This window comes from Rhinoderma darwinii, chromosome 5, assembly GCF_050947455.1.
Source record: "Rhinoderma darwinii isolate aRhiDar2 chromosome 5, aRhiDar2.hap1, whole genome shotgun sequence".
NCBI lineage: Eukaryota > Metazoa > Chordata > Amphibia > Anura > Rhinodermatidae > Rhinoderma > Rhinoderma darwinii.
Genome location: NC_134691.1, coordinates 205,727,007 through 205,748,214, shown reverse-complemented (window position 1 = coordinate 205,748,214; position 21,208 = coordinate 205,727,007). Strand labels below are relative to the sequence as shown.

The 21,208-nt window shown below is 41.4% G+C and overlaps 1 protein-coding gene across 2 annotated transcripts in view; it reads right to left on the bottom strand.

Moving 5' to 3' along the window:
* NR4A3 (nuclear receptor subfamily 4 group A member 3) overlaps positions 1-21,208 on the bottom strand; it is a 108,259-nt gene that overhangs the window by 2,788 nt on the left and 84,263 nt on the right. Inside the window, exon 8 of one of the 2 annotated variants that reach the window (XM_075828518.1) lies at positions 11,578-11,671. The exons of the other annotated variant lie outside the window; for it this stretch is intronic. Within the exon in view, the coding sequence (XP_075684633.1) occupies positions 11,578-11,671 (94 nt within the window). The remainder of the gene's footprint in view (positions 1-11,577; positions 11,672-21,208) is intronic. 2 annotated transcript variants of the gene reach the window in all.

The following is a 21,208-nucleotide window of genomic DNA, read 5'->3' as shown; positions in this document are numbered from 1 at the left end:
GTATATCACAGACTGAACACACTCGTGTGTGAGGCTCTTTAGTGACGCGTACCTGCCATCCAGCCTGCTAACTGCTTACAATAGCATGGATAATAAAAGTCGCCTCAGTAGGAGACATATAGAGAAAAACATATCCAAACCTTAAAACAAAGATAATCCAAGACACAAACTGAGGGTCAACGGATATCAGCTGGACCCAAAGTGAATCAGTTGATTGCTTTGGTGGTTTCTTTTGAGAAGCAATCTATAGAAATCGCCTTGGGTTGGACCTCACAGATACCACTAATGTAATCTTAATCTCACACATATTTATATCAACATCCTCTAAAGGCCCTTTTGCACTGGCCAATTATCAGGCAAATGAGCATTCAAAGAACACTCGTTCCCGATAATTGACCAGTGTAAACAGGGCAACGATCAGCCGATGAACGGGCAAACACTCGTTCATCAGGTGATCGTTTCATTTTAAATACTGAAACTATTATCATTTTTGGCAGCACATCTCCCTGTATAAACATGGAGACGTGCTGCCGACATAATAGAAACGTATGGAGATGAGCGATCGGAGTAGCCATCCCCATACTAGCTCTTTGTGAAAAGAGCAAACGAGCGCCGATCAACGAGCTGTCTTGTTGATCGGGACTCATTTACACTGCCCACGTCGGGCCGTGTAATACCAGCTTAACGCTCTTACTCTAATTAGCCAACAATATACAAAGAAAGTAAGGGTATATTCACATGGCTTATGTGTGAAGAACAAAAATACAAGGCTGATTTCAAGAGAAATTAGCATCTAGAAACCAAGCGTTTTGGATGCAGATTTGCCAAGTGTATCTGAAGTGTGTTTTCAAAGCGTCTTTGGCATTGTCCATTGAAAACTTTAAGAATCTGCTTAAAAAACGCCTCAAGGAAGTGACATGGCATTTTTTTAATGAAACTTATTTTTACACAGCTTTTTTAATACAACGGAGTAAAATTACTCCTCTTATAAACTACACAGCTTTTTACCATTGAAAACAATGGAAAGTTGTTTGAAGGCATTTTTGAGGTGTATTTTGTAGCGTATTGCAACTATTTTATACTACAAAATACGACGGAAAATACGCCATGTGAACACGCTCTAATGGGTTTCCCAGAAATAGATGTGATAGAAAATGGTTATGCATGGAAAAGCGCCGTAGAAATAGTAATGTTGGCAGGTGATTAATGATAAGGATGAATTGTAGGAAATTGTGTTTTTTGTTGTGGAGTGGATATATGCAAATGTAGATATTAGTCTACACAGACATGTGAAATAATTTGAAAGTTTGCTGGTAGACACATTTACATGACTAGTGTGTAAAGAAAGTATACTTCTCAGATTGCAAATTATTAGAACATGCTCTGGACAGACAATGATTTTGTAAGGGGCCATTCACATATATCCGTTGACCCTGTCAGTTTCCCTCTGGCATGTTGCAGAAATGCCGGAGGGAAACGAATGCTAGAACGAATCCCATAGTTTTCTATGGGATCTGTTTTGGCACATGGGATATAAATTGTGGCGTCGTACCTCTGCAGGAGCCGGATCCATAATAATTAAATGCAGCGTTTTTGTAACCGGCTCCCTGGGAGGTCCGGCGCCGTATCCTATTTTAATGTACTGTTCGCCGGTTGAACGCCGGGAGCTGCCACATCCACCTTCTGCCAGCACCCGGCGTGGGAATCCCTGGCCAGAACATTGTCGATGCTCTGCCCAGGGATTAAGCTCCCGGAGGAACCCCTGATGTCCCTGTCCATATATGGACAGGGATGTCAGGAACTCGTCCATGAATAGAATCCCCGGCCAGAGCGATGCCAAGAAATTGCAACGCTCTGGCCGGGGATTCCGCTACTAGAAGCCCCTGACTTCCCTGTCCATATATGGACTGTGAGGTCAGGGGCTCCTCATGGAGCAGAATCCGCGGTCAGGGCGTTGCCAACGCTCTGGCCGTGGATTTCGCTCCTAAAGGGAGCCCCTGGCGTCCCTGTCCATATATGGGCATTGACGTCAGGGGCTCCTCCAGGAGCGGAATCCCCAGGCAGAGCGTCGGCAATGCTCTGGCTGTAGATTCTACTCCTAGAGGGAGCCACAATGGCGCAATCTACAGGGGGGCATGGGTGGCGCTATCTACAGGGGGGCATGGGTGGCGCTATCTACAGGGGGGCATGGGTGGCGCTATCTACAGGGGGGCATGGGTGGCGCCATCTGCAGGGGGCATGGGAGGCGCCATCTGCAGGGGGCATGGGAGGCGCCATCTGCAGGGGGCTGTGTGGCGCCATCTGCAGGGGGCTGTGTGGCGCCATCTGCAGGGGGCTGTGTGGCGCCATCTGCAGGGGGCTGTGTGGCGCCATCTGCAGGGGGCTGTGTGGCGCCATCTGCAGGGGGCTGTGTGGCGCCATCTGCAGGGGGCTGTGTGGCGCCATCTGCAGGGGGCTGTGTGGCGCCATCTGCAGGGGGCTGTGTGGCGCCATCTGCAGGGGGCTGTGTGGCGCCATCTGCAGGGGGCTGTGTGGCGCCATCTGCAGGGGGCTGTGTGGCGCCATCTGCAGGGGGCTGTGTGGCGCCATCTGCAGGGGGCTGTGTGGCGCCATCTGCAGGGGGCTGTGTGGCGCCATCTGCAGGGGGCTGTGTGGCGCCATCTGCAGGGGGCTGTGTGGCGCCATCTGCAGGGTGCTGTGTGGCGCCATCTGCAGGGTGCTGTGTGGCGCTATCTGCAGGGGGAACTGTGGCGCTATCTGCAGAGGGCACTGTGGCGCTATCTGCAGAGGGCACTGTGGCATTATCTACAAATGAAATGTATCAATTTTTAAAAGGGACAGTGAAAAACTGATGCAAAACGGGTCACAATCGGCCGTCGAAAACACGGAACGAATGCAAAACAGCAGTCAAAAACGGTTTTCAACGGCCGACACCCGGACCCTGTTGCAATTCCAGCGTGGTGTGGGTAGGAGATGGGGTGCTATTGGGTAGCTGTAAAGGCGCCAAACACTAGTTCCTCTCTGAAGTTAGGGCTAGTGTTTGGTGCCGTTGCAGGTTCACAAAGCTGCTTCAAACATCTGATCTGAGGTGAGTGGACAGCAGCTGACTTCTGGGCTCTCCCTCTCGGTGCCGCACTGAATATGACACATTTGACATTACAATGTGTGTGTCAGACTTCAGTGTAGCTCTGAGGCCAGAGCAGAGAAGGAGAGCCCTGACATGCCAGAAGCATGTCAGAAGAAGTTTTGTGAAATGACAAGTACGTAACATGTATCTAATCTATCATGTATCCAATCTATCACAAACTATGCGCCACTCTGATTTAATTGGTACATTTTCAGACACTATACTACCTTTTTGGTGGACCATTGTGGTAAAAACTGATGTTAAAAATGGATGGTAAAAACTGATAACTAACGACAATCGATGACAACTGATGGTTTTGCAGTAAAAAAGACTGATGGCAAGTGATACATTTTTGCTGCAGTTTTTGCATCAGTTGTAAGCACTGGAGACAAAAAAAACTATGCTGATGCAACTGATATATGTGAATGCACCCGATATACTGAAGGTTATTATTCATGTACATATAATGTTGCTCAGAGTGAGAAACACATAGAAGAGCTTAACCGCTTACTGACCTCCTATACGCCTATTGTGTTGTCTGAGGAGCCTTATTCCAATCAACAAACCTTTTTTCGGCACCTCGGAACAGGCCACACACTGGTGTCCCCTGCTGGGGGGAGCAGGTGCTTGGTTGTCTGATAACAGCCGAGCTCCTGCCCTAACGGCCGGGGTCTGGGAAGCCTCTGATCTGGGCCATGTAACCCCTTAGATGCCGCGGTTAAAATCGAACATAGCACCCAAGTGGTTTACAGAGGAAGGATGTTCCCTCTCACCCATCGGAAGCTCCGATCTTTTATACTGACAGATAGTAATGTTTGATCAAATGATCGCACTGTGAAGTCCCGTAGTGGGAATAAAAAAAATACATAAGAAGTGGTTTTAGGTTGTAAAAGTGTAAAAAAAAAAAAAAAAAGAAGTACACACATATATGGTATTGCTGCGATCGTTATTTAAACTGCATGATTAACGGCGGTAAAAAAGAAAAAACATGCAAAAAAACAATGGCAGAATTCCTTTTTTTTCCATCTTCACTCAAAAAAATTAATAAACGTTAATCAATAAGTCACAAGTACCCCAAAATGGTATCAATGAAAACTACATCTCGTCCCGCAAAAAACAAGCTCACATATGGCTACATCAACAAAAAATTAAAAAGGTTGACGCTTGGAATATGGCTATGAAAAAAATAAGAATTTTTGTTTAACTCCTTGACGCCACAGCCATTTAAATTTGTATTGTTTTTTTTCCTCCCTACCTTCCAAAAGCCCAAACTTTTTTATTTTTCCATCGACATATATATATATGTATAAGGGCATGTTTTTTGCGGGACAAGTTTTAATTTTTATTAGAACATTATGTTGTACATTAAATGTTGCTCGAAAACGGCAAAAACATTGTTTGTGGGATTTTGTTAACTTTATTCTGCGGGTCAATACGATTATGGCAATACCACATTTAAATATGTTTTTTTTTTATAATGTACTATACTTTTACAAAGAAAAACTTATTTGCTGTGATGCCATAATCTGAGACCCATAATATTTTATTTTTCTGTCCATGGAGCGGTGTGAGTACTTGTTTTTTGTCGGGCGAGCTGTAGGTTTTGCTGCATTCACTGTGCAGGTTAAATATTGTTATATTATAATAGTTCAGACTTTTAGGGACACGCAAATACCAATTATGTTTATTGTTTTTACATTACTTTAAGGGGAAAAAGAGCATTTTTTTAAAAATTTTAGTAATTTATTTTTTACTGTATATTTTAAAAAAGCTACTTTATTTAACTTTTTTTTTAGTCCCCCTAAAACAGGAAATCGCTGGTATAGTACACTGCACGATCTATGTATTGAGATGTATTGTCATTTTTACTGGTTAAAAGCCCAATAATAGGAACTGGAAGATGGCAGACCTTGGGGCCTTCATTATGCCCCCAGGCTGCCATGACAACCATTGGCACCACCGGGTTGATGGTGGGGGCCCCCTTTTCTGTTTTATGGTTTAGATACCGTTGCATCTAAGTGGTTAAATAGCCGGGATCAGCCTTATCTCCGATTCCGGCTGTTGCAGTGAAGTTTCGGCTGAAACAGACATCCAAAACCCACCGAGTATATACTCCCTCTTCAATGAGGTTATATAGGCTCATAGAAGTCTATGGAGGGGGGAAGCCGCAGAGAGACAGAGAGATACAGACGCTGCTGCAGCTTATAGTAAGTGTTATATCTTACCCTAGAGCTAGATTCACAGCTACACCGCTCAGTATAATTTTCTTTCTTCTGCTTTTGAATGTGAGAGAGAGATGGGGAGCAGGATGTGTGTTTTGTATGGGAGACATGATAGCAGCTGGGCTCTGACCCCTTTGGAGCGGAGTTCAGGGAATACTGACAATTAGAAATAGAGCCTGCAGAGAGGAACACTGGTGATAAATGCAGGATACAAGTCACAAAATGGTCAAATATAGTCCACACGTCCACACACACACACACACACACACACACACACACACACACACACACACACACACACACACACAGGTATGCACATGTTAAGTGTAAAATAAGGTTAGAAACAAGTGTGGAAAGACTTTAGAGGAAGTAGGATGAACTGTGTAGGGCTGTAGCACTATATTCTGTTCACTGAAAGGGGTATTTCCATCTCGGGATGGGAATCAGGAAGCACAGTTCTAGTGATAGATGCCAGTCCCAGTGGTGGGACTCGCATCTATCGAACATTTATGGCATATCCTGAGTATATGCCATAAATGTCTGAGATGTGAATATTCTTTTAAAACAAAATCTTTAGAATTTCCTGAATAATCTGGTGCTACTTGAAGTTTTAGGGCTCCAAAACAGTTTGCCTATAGGCTCCAGCAGTATAAATTCCATCCTGGTTATAAATCTTGATCCTAAAATGTTGTAATAAGTATTATGCATTTTTGTGAAGAACAACAAATTTAAATGAGGAGATGCCCTAAAAAAGCAACTTAATGGCTTTTACTGAATTTTTAACTCATATATTAACCCCTTAACGCAACACAACGTACAAGCAGAACGGAACCCCGTAAAGCAATTGCGGGGTTCCGACGACTGCTCTGGCAGACCGGAGGCCTACCAATTGCCTCCTGTCTGCCAAGTAAGGAAGTCTGCTAGGTCCCGCCCTGATGCAAGGCCTAAAAGGCTTCCGGCCACAAAAGCAAGATTGTGCAGGCTCAGAAGCGGAGCCTGCGACATCAGCCGGTGGTGTCAACTGTATGCTACAGCTGACACCGTGCTGTATCGACAGGGAAGTTAACTAGCTCTGATCCCTGCCATTAACCCCTTAGATGCCACAATCAAAAGTGATCGCTGCATCTTAGTAGTCTGTAGCGATCATCATCGACACTATGTGATCGTGAGGATGCCGATTGTTACTAAGGTAACCGAAGGCCTAACAATGGCCTGCCACGTACGATAGCCTATTAGGCCCCGCCCAGAGACGGGACCTAATAGGCTGGCTGTCAGTGACTGACTGACAGCTCTAATATATTGCACTACGTGAGTAGTGCAATGCATTAGAGTAAAGATCAGAGGTGCAGGCATTCAAGTCCCCTAGTGGGCCAAAAAAAACAACCGTTCTGTTTCAGCACTGTGAAAAGCGCTCGGACGCCGGCTGTGTCAGTGTACGCTGCTCCCCAGTAACCTGTTCTCTACAGCCGAACCGATTGGTTCCGCTACAGAGAATATGATCACCCTTATTAACTGCTTCCTGACCGCCTACAGTAAATTCACGTTGGCGCTTGCTTGTGCAGCGCCGGCGTGAATTCACAGTGGGTGTTAAAAGCGTGATCCGGGTGTCTCAGAGTAGCAGTGACACCCGGATCGCGCTGTCAACCCCTGCCTCTGGTCCCAGAGACATGATCGGGACCTGATTGGTTCAGGTCCCGATCATGTGATCGCAGGGAAAGTTTGTCGTAGCAACAAACTGTAAAGTTTGTTGCTACAACAAACTTTCGAGGACCGATTGTGGGTGCTGCCTTTGGTTGCATGGCAAAACCGGAGGCCATACAACGGCCTCCGGTCTGCCATTCACGGAAGCCTATGAGGACCAGCTGGTCCTCATAGGCTTCCTGTCAGTGCGACTGTCAACGTCACACTGACAGTTTAACACACGTTACACTACCTAGGTAGTGTAATGTATTATAGCAGCCATCAGTGCTGCAGGTCTTCAAGTAAAACAAGTAAAAAATAAAAAAAAAGTAATAAAAATGTTTTTTAAAAGTGTAAAAACAAGTTATAAGTTACAAAAACAAACAATGCTTTTTTTTTCTAGAAGTCTTTTATTATAGGAAAAAAAAACCCCCGTTAAAAAAGTACACATATTTAGTATCACCGCGTTCATAATGGCCCAAACTATAAAACTATAATATTATTTTTCCCGTACGGTGAAAACCGCAAAAAATTATTAAAAAACAATACTAGCATCACTATTTTTTTGGCCATCACCCCTCCCAAGATATAGAATAAAAAGTGATCAAAAATTTGCATATACCCCAAAATAAAAACTACAACCCGTCCCGCAAAAAACAAGCCCTTACACAGCTTTTTTGACTAAAAAATAAAAAAATTATGGCTCTCAGAATATGGTGACACAAAAAAGAATTAATTTTATAGAAAAGTGATTTTATTGCGCAAACGCCACAAAACTTAAAAAAACGATATACATATGGTATCGCCGTAATCTTACCGACCTGCAGAATAAAGTAAAATGTAATTTATAGCGCACAGTGATTACTGTAAAAAAAAAGGACAAAAAACATTGTCAAAATGTATCTTTTTTTTGTCACTTTGCTTGCCATAAAAAATCGAATAAAAAGTGATCAAAAAAATCACATGTACCCTAAAATGGTACAAATGAAAACTACAGATTGTAACGTAACAAATAAGCCCTCGCATGGCTCCGGTGGAGAAAAAAAAAAAAAAAAAAGATCTGGCACTCAGAATGTAGTGACAGAAATTGTGCAATGTCCAAAAGCGGATAACATTGGGCACCATTTATCAGTGCGACACCGGCCACACATCTATGAATTATTTACCCCAGTATTATACCCTCTTATTATGCCCTGATGTACTCTGCCCAGCTTATATATGCCACCACATTATAAACTTAAATACCAGCAAAACCCCAAATAGAACTATCACCAAGCAAAATCTGCGCTCCAAAAGCCAAATGCCTTCCCTTCTGAGCTCCGCCGTGGGTCCAAACAGCAGTGTATTACCACATATGGGGTATTGGCGTAATCGTGAGAAATAGCTTTACAAGTTTTGGGTGCTTTTTATTCTTTATTCCTTGTAAAAAATTATTTTTTTTATATTTTTTCAGTAAAAAAAAGTAGATTTTCATTTTCACAGACATATTCCAATAAATATAGCAAAAGACCTATCGGGTCAAGATGCTAACTATACCCCTAGATAAATTACTTGAGGTGTGTAGTTTCCAAAACCACTTTTTGGGAGATTCCACTGTTTTGACACCACAAGACCTCTTCAAACCTGACATGGTGCCTAAAATATATTTTAAAAAAAGGAGACCCCAAAATCCTCTAGGTGCTCCTTTGCTTCTGAGGCCGCTGCTTCAGTCCATTATCACGCTAGAGCCACATGTGGGATATTTCTAAAAACTGCAGAATCTGGGCAATAAATATTGCGTTGCATTTCTCTGGTAAAACTTTCTATGTTACAGAAGAAAATGTATTACAAATGAAGGGTTAATAAACTTTCGGAATGCTGTTTTGAATACTTTGAGGGGTGCAGTGTGTAAAATGGGGTGATTTATGGGGTCTATCTAGTACATAAGGTCCTCAAAGTCACTTCAGAACTGAACTGGTCCTTGACAAAATAGCCTTTTGACATTATCTTGAAAATGTGAGACATTTCTGCTTAAGTTCTAAGCCTTGTAACATCCTGGAAAAATAAAATAATGTTCAAAAAACAATGCAAATATAAAGTGGACATATGGGATATGTAAACTAGTAACTATTTTGTGTGGTATAACTGTATATCTAATTTACAAGTAGATACATTTAAATTTAGAAAAATAAATAAACACTGAATGTATCAACCAAAATTTACCACTAACTTAAATTACAATGTGTCTTACGAATAAACAATCTAAGAATCGCTTGAAAAAAATAAAAGCATTCCAAAGTTATTGCCACATAAAGTGACACGTCAGATTTGAAAAAAATGGCCTGGTTTATTCGGCGAAAACAGACTGTGTCCTTAAACGGACTCTGTCACCAGTTTACCAATTCCCTATCTCCTAACTAATCTAACAGGCACTTTGCTGCTGATAAGTGTGATTTGTTTTAAAAAAGTTTATTATTTGCAAAGTTATGTGCATTTTTCGAAATATGGTAATGTTGCTCTAACAGCCAAATAGGAGGTGACACTTTCTTTTCATTCTGAGCAGTGTAATGTTTTCTGTATGACGCTGTCCAATCAGCTTACAGTTTCTCCACCTTCCCTGACCAGCAACACAGCGTGATCATATAGTATACAGCTTCCATTCCCGGCTGTGTATTCAACGGGCGAAATCTCCGGTTGTGTCACAGCTAGAATTGCATCCTGGTGTCATATGAAAGATTAGAATCTCCTCTTTGATATGCCCCTGTTCTAGGTGGTCCACAGCCGGAGATATGGCAGTTTGAAGTGATCCCCCTTCTCTCCAGATTTAGTTTCACACGGTGTGTGAAGCAGCTTCATGCTAATAAGACCACGTCAGAAGTAGTTAGGTAGCTCCACCTCAGGAGAATTGCTGCTGTTACCTCCCAATTGTCTAATAAAGGCTCATTTACATATTTAGAAAAAATAACTTTTAAAATAATAAAAGTTTTTTTAAAAAACAAATCACACTAGTTATCAGCAGCAAAGCGCCTATTAGATTAGTTAGGAGATAGAGAATTGATAAACTGGGGACAGGGAGTCTCTTTAAGGGGTTAAATATTGTGAAATGTTATTCCCAGGAGAAAAGACACAATTTAATGTGGAAAATATATATTTTTTCCTTTGATATATGTCCACATTTGTATAAATTATGTTATATAATAAAAAATAAAATATTTCCAAGATAAAAGCTACACAACATTAGTATAGTTACTCTGTGATAAAAATGACACACAAGGTGCTCTGGATTTCTGTCTGCTTCTCTACTTGTCATGAATGCTCAATTACTATGACAACCATTATTTATTCAGTGAATTCAAGTAAAGATCAATATAGCTTGCGAGTCTTGTCAGGGCTGCTACTCATGTTCCGCAAGCAATTTACACACACTCCAGTAGAAATTCAGGTCTTTATCAATTGCCTTTATGGTCGCCTTCGTTAATCTAATTTAACAAAGACTCTTAATTTAACAAAAGATGGAATATAGCAGATTGTCTGATTATCTCTTTCATATCTATCTATCTTGAAAACACACTCTCTTAAAGAATGTATAAATTGAAATTTATTAATTTTCTCGATTTTGTCATGCTCATATTTGCATCAAACATTCCATTCAGTACCAATCAGTTCATATTTGGGAAATATATTACATGTATTTTTTGGTATGATAGAAACAAACATCCATCAGATTTTTGTTGGTAGATCTCGCTAATTCAATCAAATGTCTATGGCGACTGGCTGACCGTATCCCTGTGCCATCAGGAGAAACATGGATTCAGCAGGTTCATTTCAACCTAACCGATTCTATTGTGTAGCCAAGATATGCTATGCCATTGGTGTGTGGTGGCTGATTAACCCTACTCCCATCTGGCGTATGTAATATCTCTACCAGCTAACTAATAGTAGGTGGTTCAGTGTAGTTCAGTTCAGTTAACTTGAACTTTGTCATGTTTATGACCCTGGATCGAGTCTACCAAGCAGCTATTGTTGACATTCAAAAACAAACATATTATGGAAGACTAAGCAAGAAAAAACAAATCAAAATATTTTGAGCATCCACCTTACACAAGTTTTGGAGCAAATATATATTTATTTTACTAAGCATCACACAAGTTTAAGCATATCAAAAACATAAAAATGGCTATATATGAGCAAATCAGAACATCGAAAGATAGACAAGGTTTCTTAATTATTGTTGTTATACCAATAAAGCTAGTTACATTTTCCTATCCTTTTGCAGAGGCCTCTTTTGCAAAACGGCAACAGGAAGTGTAGCCATTTTGGTTTTGAATTAGCTTCTCAGCAACTGACAGTGAAACGGTCACTTTGTTGTTAATAGAACATGTTGAAGAATGACAGTTGGCCTTCAGTTTCTGAGTAGCGAAGTCAAAATTGACCAATATTGCTGCTTTTTCCTGTAATTTTTGCACAAAACGGCTGACTCAAGTGAATAGAAATAGATTCCGAAACTGCTATACATTTTTTTTTAAAGTTCTGTTTATTGTGCATTCCGTCATAATGACTCCCCAATACCTCTTTCTGTAATCTTCTTCTCTCCTGATGCCGTGGCCGCACTCCGGTTTGTTCACTTTCCGAACATCCGGTCTGCAGCCGTTTACGGTTTTTCCTAATGATTACAATAAAGGATCACATAACATTATTGTGATCTAATTGGATGCAAGCGGTGCATGTGCAGTAGGAGAATAAGGGCTTTAGAAAATAAGTTACATGAACGCAGACGCACTTGACCACCCACTGAAATTAACCTCAGTCATAACGTGCCGTCTGGGAGGCCGGAAGAAGGCTTTTGGTGAGGAGGAACGTCACAGGAAGTGCGATTATCACAATCTGCGTCACAGGACGGTAGACTGGATCGGGGAAAGAGTACATTTTTTAGAAAAGTAAGTGATTTGGCGATGCTTGACGTCTATGCTCATCATGTGCAGCTGGACATTGCCGCATCATGACGAGCATGGACGTCTGGCTGATCTCACAGGCACAACAAGTGTGCCAGCTCGATCAGGAGCTGGGCAACGGCTGTAATAAACAGCTGCAGCCCCGCTCTAAAACGAGATCTCTGGCGTTACCTTCTTCAATGACTCGATCAAAGCTGATCGTGGCATTTCAAAGAAAATGAGAAGGGGGAATCCCTGTAACGCAATCGAGGGACATGCGTTCTATAGACAGACAGCCCAGGGTCCATTAAAGTACCCCAGGACTGTCTGATCATATTTCCGGTTAGTTCATACTTACAGTGGATATAAAAAGGTCTACACACCCCTGTTTAAATGTCAGGTTTTTGTCATGTTACAAAATCAGTCCAAGATGAATCATTTCAGAACTTTTTCCACCTTTGTCACCTATAATCTGTACAATTATATTGAAAAACAAACTGAAATCATTTAGAGGGGAAAAAGAAAAATAACAAAACTACAATAATGTGGTTGCATAAGTGTGAACACCCTCTTATAATTGGAGATGTGGTTGTGTTCAGAATTAGCCAATCACATTTAAACTAATGTTAAATAGTAGTCAGTACACAGCTGCCATTATTTAAAGTGATTCTGAGTAACCCCATATAAAGTTCAACTGTTGTATTAGGATTTCCCTGACATTTTCTTTGTTGCATGTGACAGCAAAAGCCAAGGTCCGTAAAGAGCTTACAACACATCAAAGGGATCTGATTGTTGAAAGGCATCGGTCAGGAGAAGGGTACCAAAGAATTTCCAAGGAATTAGATATATCATGGAACACAGTGAAGACCGTCATCAAGAAGTGGATTACATTTGGCACAACAGTGACATTACCAAGAACTGGACGTTTCTAAAAACTTGATAAAAAGACAAGACGAAAATTGGTCCGGGAGGCTACCAAAAGGCCTACAGCAACATTAAAGGAGCTGCAGGACTTTCTGGCAGGTACTGGTTGTGTAGTGCATGTGACAACAATCTCCCTTATTCTTCATATGTCTGGGCTGTGTGGTAGGGTGGCAAGACGAAATACTTTTTTAACAAAGAAAAACATCCAAGCCCGGCTATGTTTTGCAAAGACCTACATTAAGTCTGCCAAAAGCATGTGGGAACCAACACTGCACATCACCAAAAGTACACCATACCCACAGTGAAGCATGGTGGAGGCAGCATTATGTTTGGGGCGGTTTTTCTCCAGCTGGAACTGGGGCTTTAGTCAAGGTGGAGGGAATTATAAACAGTTCCTAATATCAGTCAATATTGGCACAAAACCTGCAGGCTAAAACCTGTTAAAAAGCTGAAGACGAATTTCACTTTTCAGCACGACAACGACCCAAAGCATACCTCCGAATCAACAAAAGAATGGCTTCACTAGAAGACCAAAGTTTTCGGAATGGCCCAGCCACAGCCCAGACCTGAATCCCATTGAAATTCTGTGGGGTGACCTGAAGGGGGTTGTACACAGGAGAAGCCCTCACAATCTGACAGATTTGGAGCGCTTTTGCAAGGAAGAGTGGGCAACAATTGCCAAGTCAAGAAGTGCCGTGCTAATAGACTTCTGCCAAAAAAGACTGAATGCTGTCATAAAGTCAAAGGGTAATGCAACAAAGTATTAGTTTATAGGTATGCATATTTATACAACCACATTATTTTTGTTCTTTATTTTTCCACCCTAAATGATTCAGTTTGTTTTTCAATATAATTGTATAGGTTATGGGTCACATTAAAAGGTGGAAAAAGTTCTGAAATGATTAATCTTGGACTGATTTTGTAACATGACAAAAAAAATGGCATTTTAACAGGTGTGTAGACTTTTTATATCCACTGTAAGTATAACCTAACAACTGCCTGTGTACTATCAGTACACAGGCTAATGTACTGGTATATAGATGTATGCCAGTACATTAAAGTAAAAAAATAATAATCTAAATTAACCCCTTTAGGACACAGCCTGATTTGGCCTTGTTGACACAGATGATTTTTTGTCACTTTATGTGGTAATAAATCCGGAATGCTTTTGCCTATCCAAGCTATTCTGAGATTGTTTTCTCGTGACATATTGTACTTTATGTTAGTGAAAAAATTTGGTCGATAAATTCAATATTTATTTGTGAAAAACATCATCAAATTTTAGCAAAATTTTGCATTTTTCTAAATTTAAATGTATTTTCTTGTAAAACAGATAGTAATACCACACAAAATAGTTACTAGTTAACATTTCCCGTATGTCTACACGTCCTTTTATTTTTCTAGGATGTTACAAGGCTTAGAACTTTAGCAGCAATTTCCCATATTTTCAAGAAAATTTCAATTACTAGTTCAGTTCTGAAGTGGCTTTGAGGGCCTTCTATATTAGAAAGTCCCCATAAATCACCCCATTTTGAAAACTGCACCCCTCAAGGTATTCAAAACCACATTCAGAAAGTATTTTAAACCTTTAGGCATTTCACAGGAATTAAGACAAAGTAGAGTTGAAATTTACAAATTTCCTTTTTTTTGCCGAAATTCATTTGTAATAAAAAAAGAATCTGTAACACAGAAGGTTTTACCAGAGAAACGCAACTCAATATTTATTGCCCAGATTCTGCAGATTTTAGAAATATCCCACATGTGGCCCTAGTCTCCTAATGGACTGAAACACAGGCCTCAGCAAAGGAGCACCTAGTGGATTTTGGGGCCTCCTTTTTTTAGGAATATATTTTAGGCACCATGTCAGGTTTGAAGAGGTCTTGTGGTACCTAATCAGTCGAAACCCCCCAAAAGTGACCCCATTTTGGAAACTACGCCCCTGAAGGCATTTTTCTAGGGGTATAGTTAGCATTTTGACCCCACGGTTTTTTTGCAGAATTTAGTGGAATTAGTCTGTGAAGATGAAAATCACCTTTTTTTTCTGTGGAAACATATAATTTTTTCATTTTTACAAGGAATAATGGAGAAAAAGCACCCCAACATTTGTAAAGCAACTTCTCCCGATTACGGCAATACCCCATATGTGGTCATAAACGGATGTTTGGACCCACAGCAGGGCTCAGGAGGGAAGGAGCGCTTTTTGGATTTTGGAGCGTAGATTTTGCTGGATTGGTTTTCAGTGCCAAGTCGGGTTTGCAACACCCCGGAGGGACCAAAACAGTGGAAACCCCCCAAAAGTGACCCTATTTTGGAAACTACACCCCTGAAGGAATTTTTCTAGGGGTATAGTGAGCATTTTGACCCCACAGGATTTTTTTAGAGCTAAGGTGACCAAAAAACAGCTTTAAAGCCTTTATTTATTACGGCGTTCACCGTGCGCAATAAATTAAGTTTTACTTTATTCTGCCGGTCGGTACGATTACGGCGATACCATATGTGTATAGTTTTTTTTAACGTTTTGCAGCGTTTGCACAATAAAATTAAGTTTCTATAAAAGAATTTATTTTCTGAGACACCACATTCTGAGCCGTAACTTTTTAATTTTTTCGTCAAAAAAGCTGTGGGAGGTCTTATTTTTTGCGGGACGGGTTGTAGTTTTTTTTGGTACTATTTTGGGGTAAATGCGACTTTTTGATCACTTTTTATTCTATATCTTGGGAGGGGTGGTGACCAAAAAATAGCAATGCTGACAGTTTTCCGTTTATTTTGTTTGCGGCGTTCACCGTGCGGAAAAAAAATAACATTATAGTTTCATAGTTTGGGTCGTTACGAACACGGTGATAACAAATATGTGTACTTTTTTTTTTTTAACGGTTTCATTTTTTCCCTATAATAAATGACTTATAGGAAAACAAAAACTTTTATTTTTACACTTTTATAAAACATTTTTATTAACTTTTTACACTTTATTTTTTTGTTTATTAACTTTTTTTTTTACTTTATACACTTTATTTTTTTTACCTGCAGCTCTGATCGCTGCTAGAATACATTACACTACCTAGGTAGTGTAATGTATTCCAACTGTCAGTGTGACGTCACAGTCACTCTGACAGTTAGTCTACGAGGGCCAGCCAGAGGCTAGTCCTCATAGGCTTCCATACATGGCAGACCCAGAGGCCCTTGCCTGGCCTCTAGATGCCATCACAAGCATCAGCAGCCCCCACAATTGCATGGGGGCTGCTGATGTGCTACAAACCCCCTAAATGTGGTGATCGCAATCAAGCACATTTATCGGGTTAATTGACGAAATCAGCGGCGATGAGCCGCTGATTGGCAACGCTGGAGTACAGCTGTAGGGGACAGCTGATCTCCCAGTTCCCGATGCACACCTTGTCGCCTACAGTGTAGGCCCTGCCTTTTCAAAGTGCACCCAGCAGTGTTAGGATTCAGCTGCAGTGCTGCTGAAATAAAAAGTTTTTAATCTGACGACACCAACTAGTGCTGGAGCTGAAAATTCTTCCTCTTAGAAATACTATTTGTACCATTACCGATATGGAAGGTCTCCATCCCTGAACCATACCAAATACGGGAATCCAGGAAAAGTGATTGATATACTGTAGATTGACTGTGAGGAATAAGCTGATCTATATCCCTGTTGTGTCCAGTCCACTGTCCAACTCTAAACTACAGTCACTGTACATTGGTCTCTTTCTGCAGTCCTATGGACAGTCCGACAGTTACTGCACCCCAGCCCTTGTGTCTATGAATGCAGTGCATCATGTGCATTTTGGGTTTTTTCCCTACCAGGCCAGCCAATAGCTGTTCCCTTACATCCTACCAGCAGCATAAGGCTGTGTTCACAAAACTGCTCCAGACGGTTTTTGCACAGTGGTTTGACAAAAACTCGTCAAAACACTCGTCGAGGCGTTTTTTCCCTCTTTCTGACTGATTCAAATGGGGTTTTGGAGGCGGAAACCGCCTCAAGATGGTTCATGACGCTTCTTTTTACCGCGACGCTATTTTTTACTCCCGGTAAAAAAAACTCGTCCAATTCCCATTGAAATCAATGGGAGGCATTTTCGGGCGGTTTTTGAGGAGTTTTGCGGCGCCGTTTCCGCGTCAAAAAACGCGTCCAAGAACTCTGTGTGAACAGGGCCAAATAATGGGGTATTTCTGCCCCTGTGTGCTAGTAGGATAGATGGAATTTTTAATTTAATCAAATAAAACCCTAATTAACTACAGCCTCCTGACCCTCTTAACAGACGTCTAGTTGTCCCACCTTGTGTTTTTCTATCCTGTGTGGACTTGGATAGATGGTTTGCTCTACTTGTTTGCTTTGCATTATGTTTCTGTTTTAATCTATTATGCTGGACTTCCTAGATTGAACTGGGAGGTATACAAAAGGTGTTTCTTAACCCTATGCAATCTGTCAAGCTGTTGCTTGCACTCTGCTATTGAATGTTTTAGCTTGGTGGTGCACTAATGCACGTTAATCCTTTTCCTTCCACTAGGCATTTCGAGTTAGCGTTCCTTGGGGACGTTTCACCTGTTCGGTCGGGGGCACCCTGAGTTTTCAGCATTTCTCAGAGAGTTTTCCTAAGAAAATTAGTATTTGTATGAAGAGGAAGCCTCTTTTGTTACATAGCTGAATCCCATAAAATATTTTCTGTTTGGGAACTAGGCTCCTTTAGTTGGAGGTGCAGTAGATGAAGCTTCGCCTCTCTTTGGCTCCAGTTCCCACTATTTAAACTGAGCACAGTGCTGCACTGCATCTATCACTTCGTTTTATAATTATTTTCTGTGAAACCAGATATGTATTTTTTCTTTCTTGGTATAAATTTCTAATTAATTTATTTCTTAGATGTCTTCAGCAGGTTCTGGTGACAGAGGTTGGGAGGAAGCTCCTCAGCAGAAGCAGCTGCCTGCCAGAGAAGGAGCAATATACTAAAGACATATTGGAACAGGTCTGCTGTTTAACAAGGGTCTGTGTACAGCCCCAGTTGTGGTTTCTTTAAAAAACATAACAAAAACAAAATGGAATAACCTCCAATTGAAAGCTCTGTAGGTGCAGAGATTGTTATATCCCCCTGCCTGTTAGCTATGAACTTTATGAGTGCCAAGATTGTCGCCCTCGTGACCTCGCTGGTGAACCATCTCTGCAAGATAAGCTGATGCGATTTAAGGACTCTGTCCAAAAATCCATGCTGAGATGAAAGTACCAGTCTCCCTTCTATCAGGAAATTCTAAGCATGGCCATGATCAACGCCCCCAGTCACTTTATCATTCCAACAGATAATTTTCTGAAGAAGGTCAGGAAAAAGTTGGAGAATATTCTTTACTGTGAAAAGAACACTGAAATTGTTGATCTGGGCAAGGGACCAGGATATTGACCAGGGGGGAGCTCAAGTTTCCACCTCTAAGGGGCCTAGGGCCTTCAAAGTGGATGAAGCTCTGAAAAAAAGCTATGATGGCAGATGTGGAAACATCCTGAGTACAGTCCACGTTTCCTATGAATAAGGTACACTTAAGCAGTGGGGTTTATATGGCTATCGCCAAAGTTGTCCAGGAGTTCTATTGTATCTGCTGAAGTCCTTTGAAGGGCCTACTGTGCTGAGCAGGGCCAGTGACGCAATGGCGCATCTAGCTACGAACAACAAGATTGTAGTCTCGGCTCCTACCTGGCTCGATAACATTGCCTTATCCTGGCCACTGAATCTTTTCTTGGATAAGCTAAATGTAATTGATCGCAGACATTGCGTAGCTTTGGGATGGACAAGTATAAGAATGGAAGACAGGGGGCAATCGTTACCGAAGTCCTTTGAGGTAGACATAGACCCTTCAAACGTGAAAAACTTCCTCTGATGCCACAGAAGTCAATACCGAGGTAGACCAATCTTCCACAGAGGGGGATTAAGAGGCTCCATTGCCCTTAAAGTTAAGGTCACAATTCACCCTGGAGACGGTGATTCAGATTTCAATTTCTGACACCAGAATGCCCAAACTGACACCAGATCCTTCCTTTAGGTGGCACCCCAACTTTCTTCTGAAGCTGGAAAAGTATAACCTTTCCTGGGGTTGAAGATCATGCAGCCTGGCTATTCAATAGATTTTAATTTGGTTCCTCCGGTAAAATTTCTTGTACTGCTCCTTTACATCAGGTCATCCTGGCTGTCTACTTTCTACAATTCCTAGAAAGGAATAACCTATAGGAGGTCCCTACTCCTGGGAGAGGAACTGGAGTTTATTCTTTAGGCAAATAAAGGAACGGTATAGACCTCCAATTCTTAAGAAATAAGAAATTCAGACAGGAGGCAATCAGATTCTCTAAAGGAGATTTCATGGCCTCTCTGTTCTTGAAGGATGCATATCTTTATATTCCCATTTTCTGCCTCTCAGAAAAGATCTAAGAATAGCTCTGTAGATAAGTGGCAGTGCCAAGCACCCTGCAATTCACAGCTTTTCTGCTCAGGATCTCTTCGGCTCCTCACACCTTTCTAAGGTGGTGTCTGCTATAGCTGCCTGTAAAAACACAAGGGATATCTGGGGTTCCATACCTGGATGATTCATCGAATGTTTCATCTTCAAACTACTGTCCAGTAACTCCAACACTGTTGGATAATAAATTGGGAAAAGTTGGACATTGTTCCACCAAGAACAAAGAAGTTTTTAGGCTTTGTCATAAATTCCCCGAAGATATTCTCTCCCTTCCTCCCGCTTGGTAGGAAAGAATCTTGGCTTTCCTATCAACAGCTACAGAGGCAGTTCTTTGGGCCTTAGGTTCTGGATCTCTCTCTGGAGGGGTTGTAAGTGCGCTAACGTAATGCAACCCAGTGTGGTTGAAGATTAGGTGCATCCTGTCATTTTAAACCTATGAATCTGTCAGATATGGAAACATCTCAGATGAGAGGTCCTTGATCTTGTTGACTACAGATGCATCTCAGCTAGGTTGGGAGTACACCTGGAGGAGTATACAGTCCAGGTCTCAAGGAGTCCCCTCTAGAGGTCTATGTCATCGATCCTAAAAGAGGTCAAAGCCATTTTATATATATTATATATGCACTCTCTTACTTTGCTCTGCAAGTGCAGGGGAAAGCAGTCTGTGTAAAGGTCGGACATCATAACATCAGACAGTGGCAGCTGAGCAGAAGCCCTTCCCAGGGAAGTGAGAAAGATCTTGACATGGACAGAGTTGAATCTACCCTTCTATCTGCTGTACATATTCAATGCTACCTCAAAATTAGTGCCGACTGAGTCTAAAAGTCTAGCAGTCCCGGCGCTTGTCTGCTCCTGAACTATGTACGGTGATGAGTGGTCATTACTTCAATCGCTCGTCCCCATACATTATCATGTCGGCAGCGTGTCTCCCTTTTTACACAGGGAGATGTGCTGTTGGCAACGATAATATTTTACTGTTTTAAAAGAATACGATCAGCTGATGAACGAGCGTTTGCTTGTTTATCTGCTGATCGCTGCACTGTTTACACAGGGCAATTATCGGCAACGAGCATTCTATGAACGATCGTTTGCCCGATAATTGCCCAGTGTAAAACCCCCTTTACATGAAATGTACTGGGCCCCTATGCAGCTGCACGGTTTGCACATGTGGTATGTCCGCCCCTGGCCATAATAGCTGTGAAGAGAATTAATTAATTGTTTCCTGAAAGAAACAAAGGATTAAAATCTACCAAACCTAACCTGTGTAGGCTGTTACACTGGCTTACATTGTTAGAACTCTGATCCATCTAATTTTTCTAGAACCTACTCTACTAGAGCAGTGTCCATCTCTCAAGCTGAATAAAGTCTGACCCAACTGGATCAGATTTGCTGTGCAGTTTGGAGCTCGCACTTAATATTTATTAACCGTTATAGGCTGAATTTTTGGTTCTGAGAGGATATGGCTCTTGAGCAGTCAATTTTGAGTTCCACCAGACAAGAGGGCCCTCCCTATGGGGTTACTTTTTGCTAAATCTCCATTATTGTGCTGCTAGAAGGATGTAAGGGAAGTGTAGATTTCTAACATTAATCTGTTTTCCCTGAGTCCTAACAGCAGCACAAGCTTCCCGCCCTGATTAATGCTAGTACTTTATAATAAACACAAGGTGTGAGGGGCAAAATGTCCTTTTAGAGGGTCAGGAGAATTAATTAATTCTTAATTTGATTGAATTAAAAATTACATCTGTCCTACTAGTACACAGGGGCAGAAATACCCCATTATTGTACTGCTGTTAGGACTAAGGGGAAAACAGGTTAACGTTAGAAATCTACACTTCTGTTCTATAGTGGATTGTCTAGGACAGGTCATGCATAATTAAAAAAATTGTGCTAAAGTCACTGATGCTGAATGT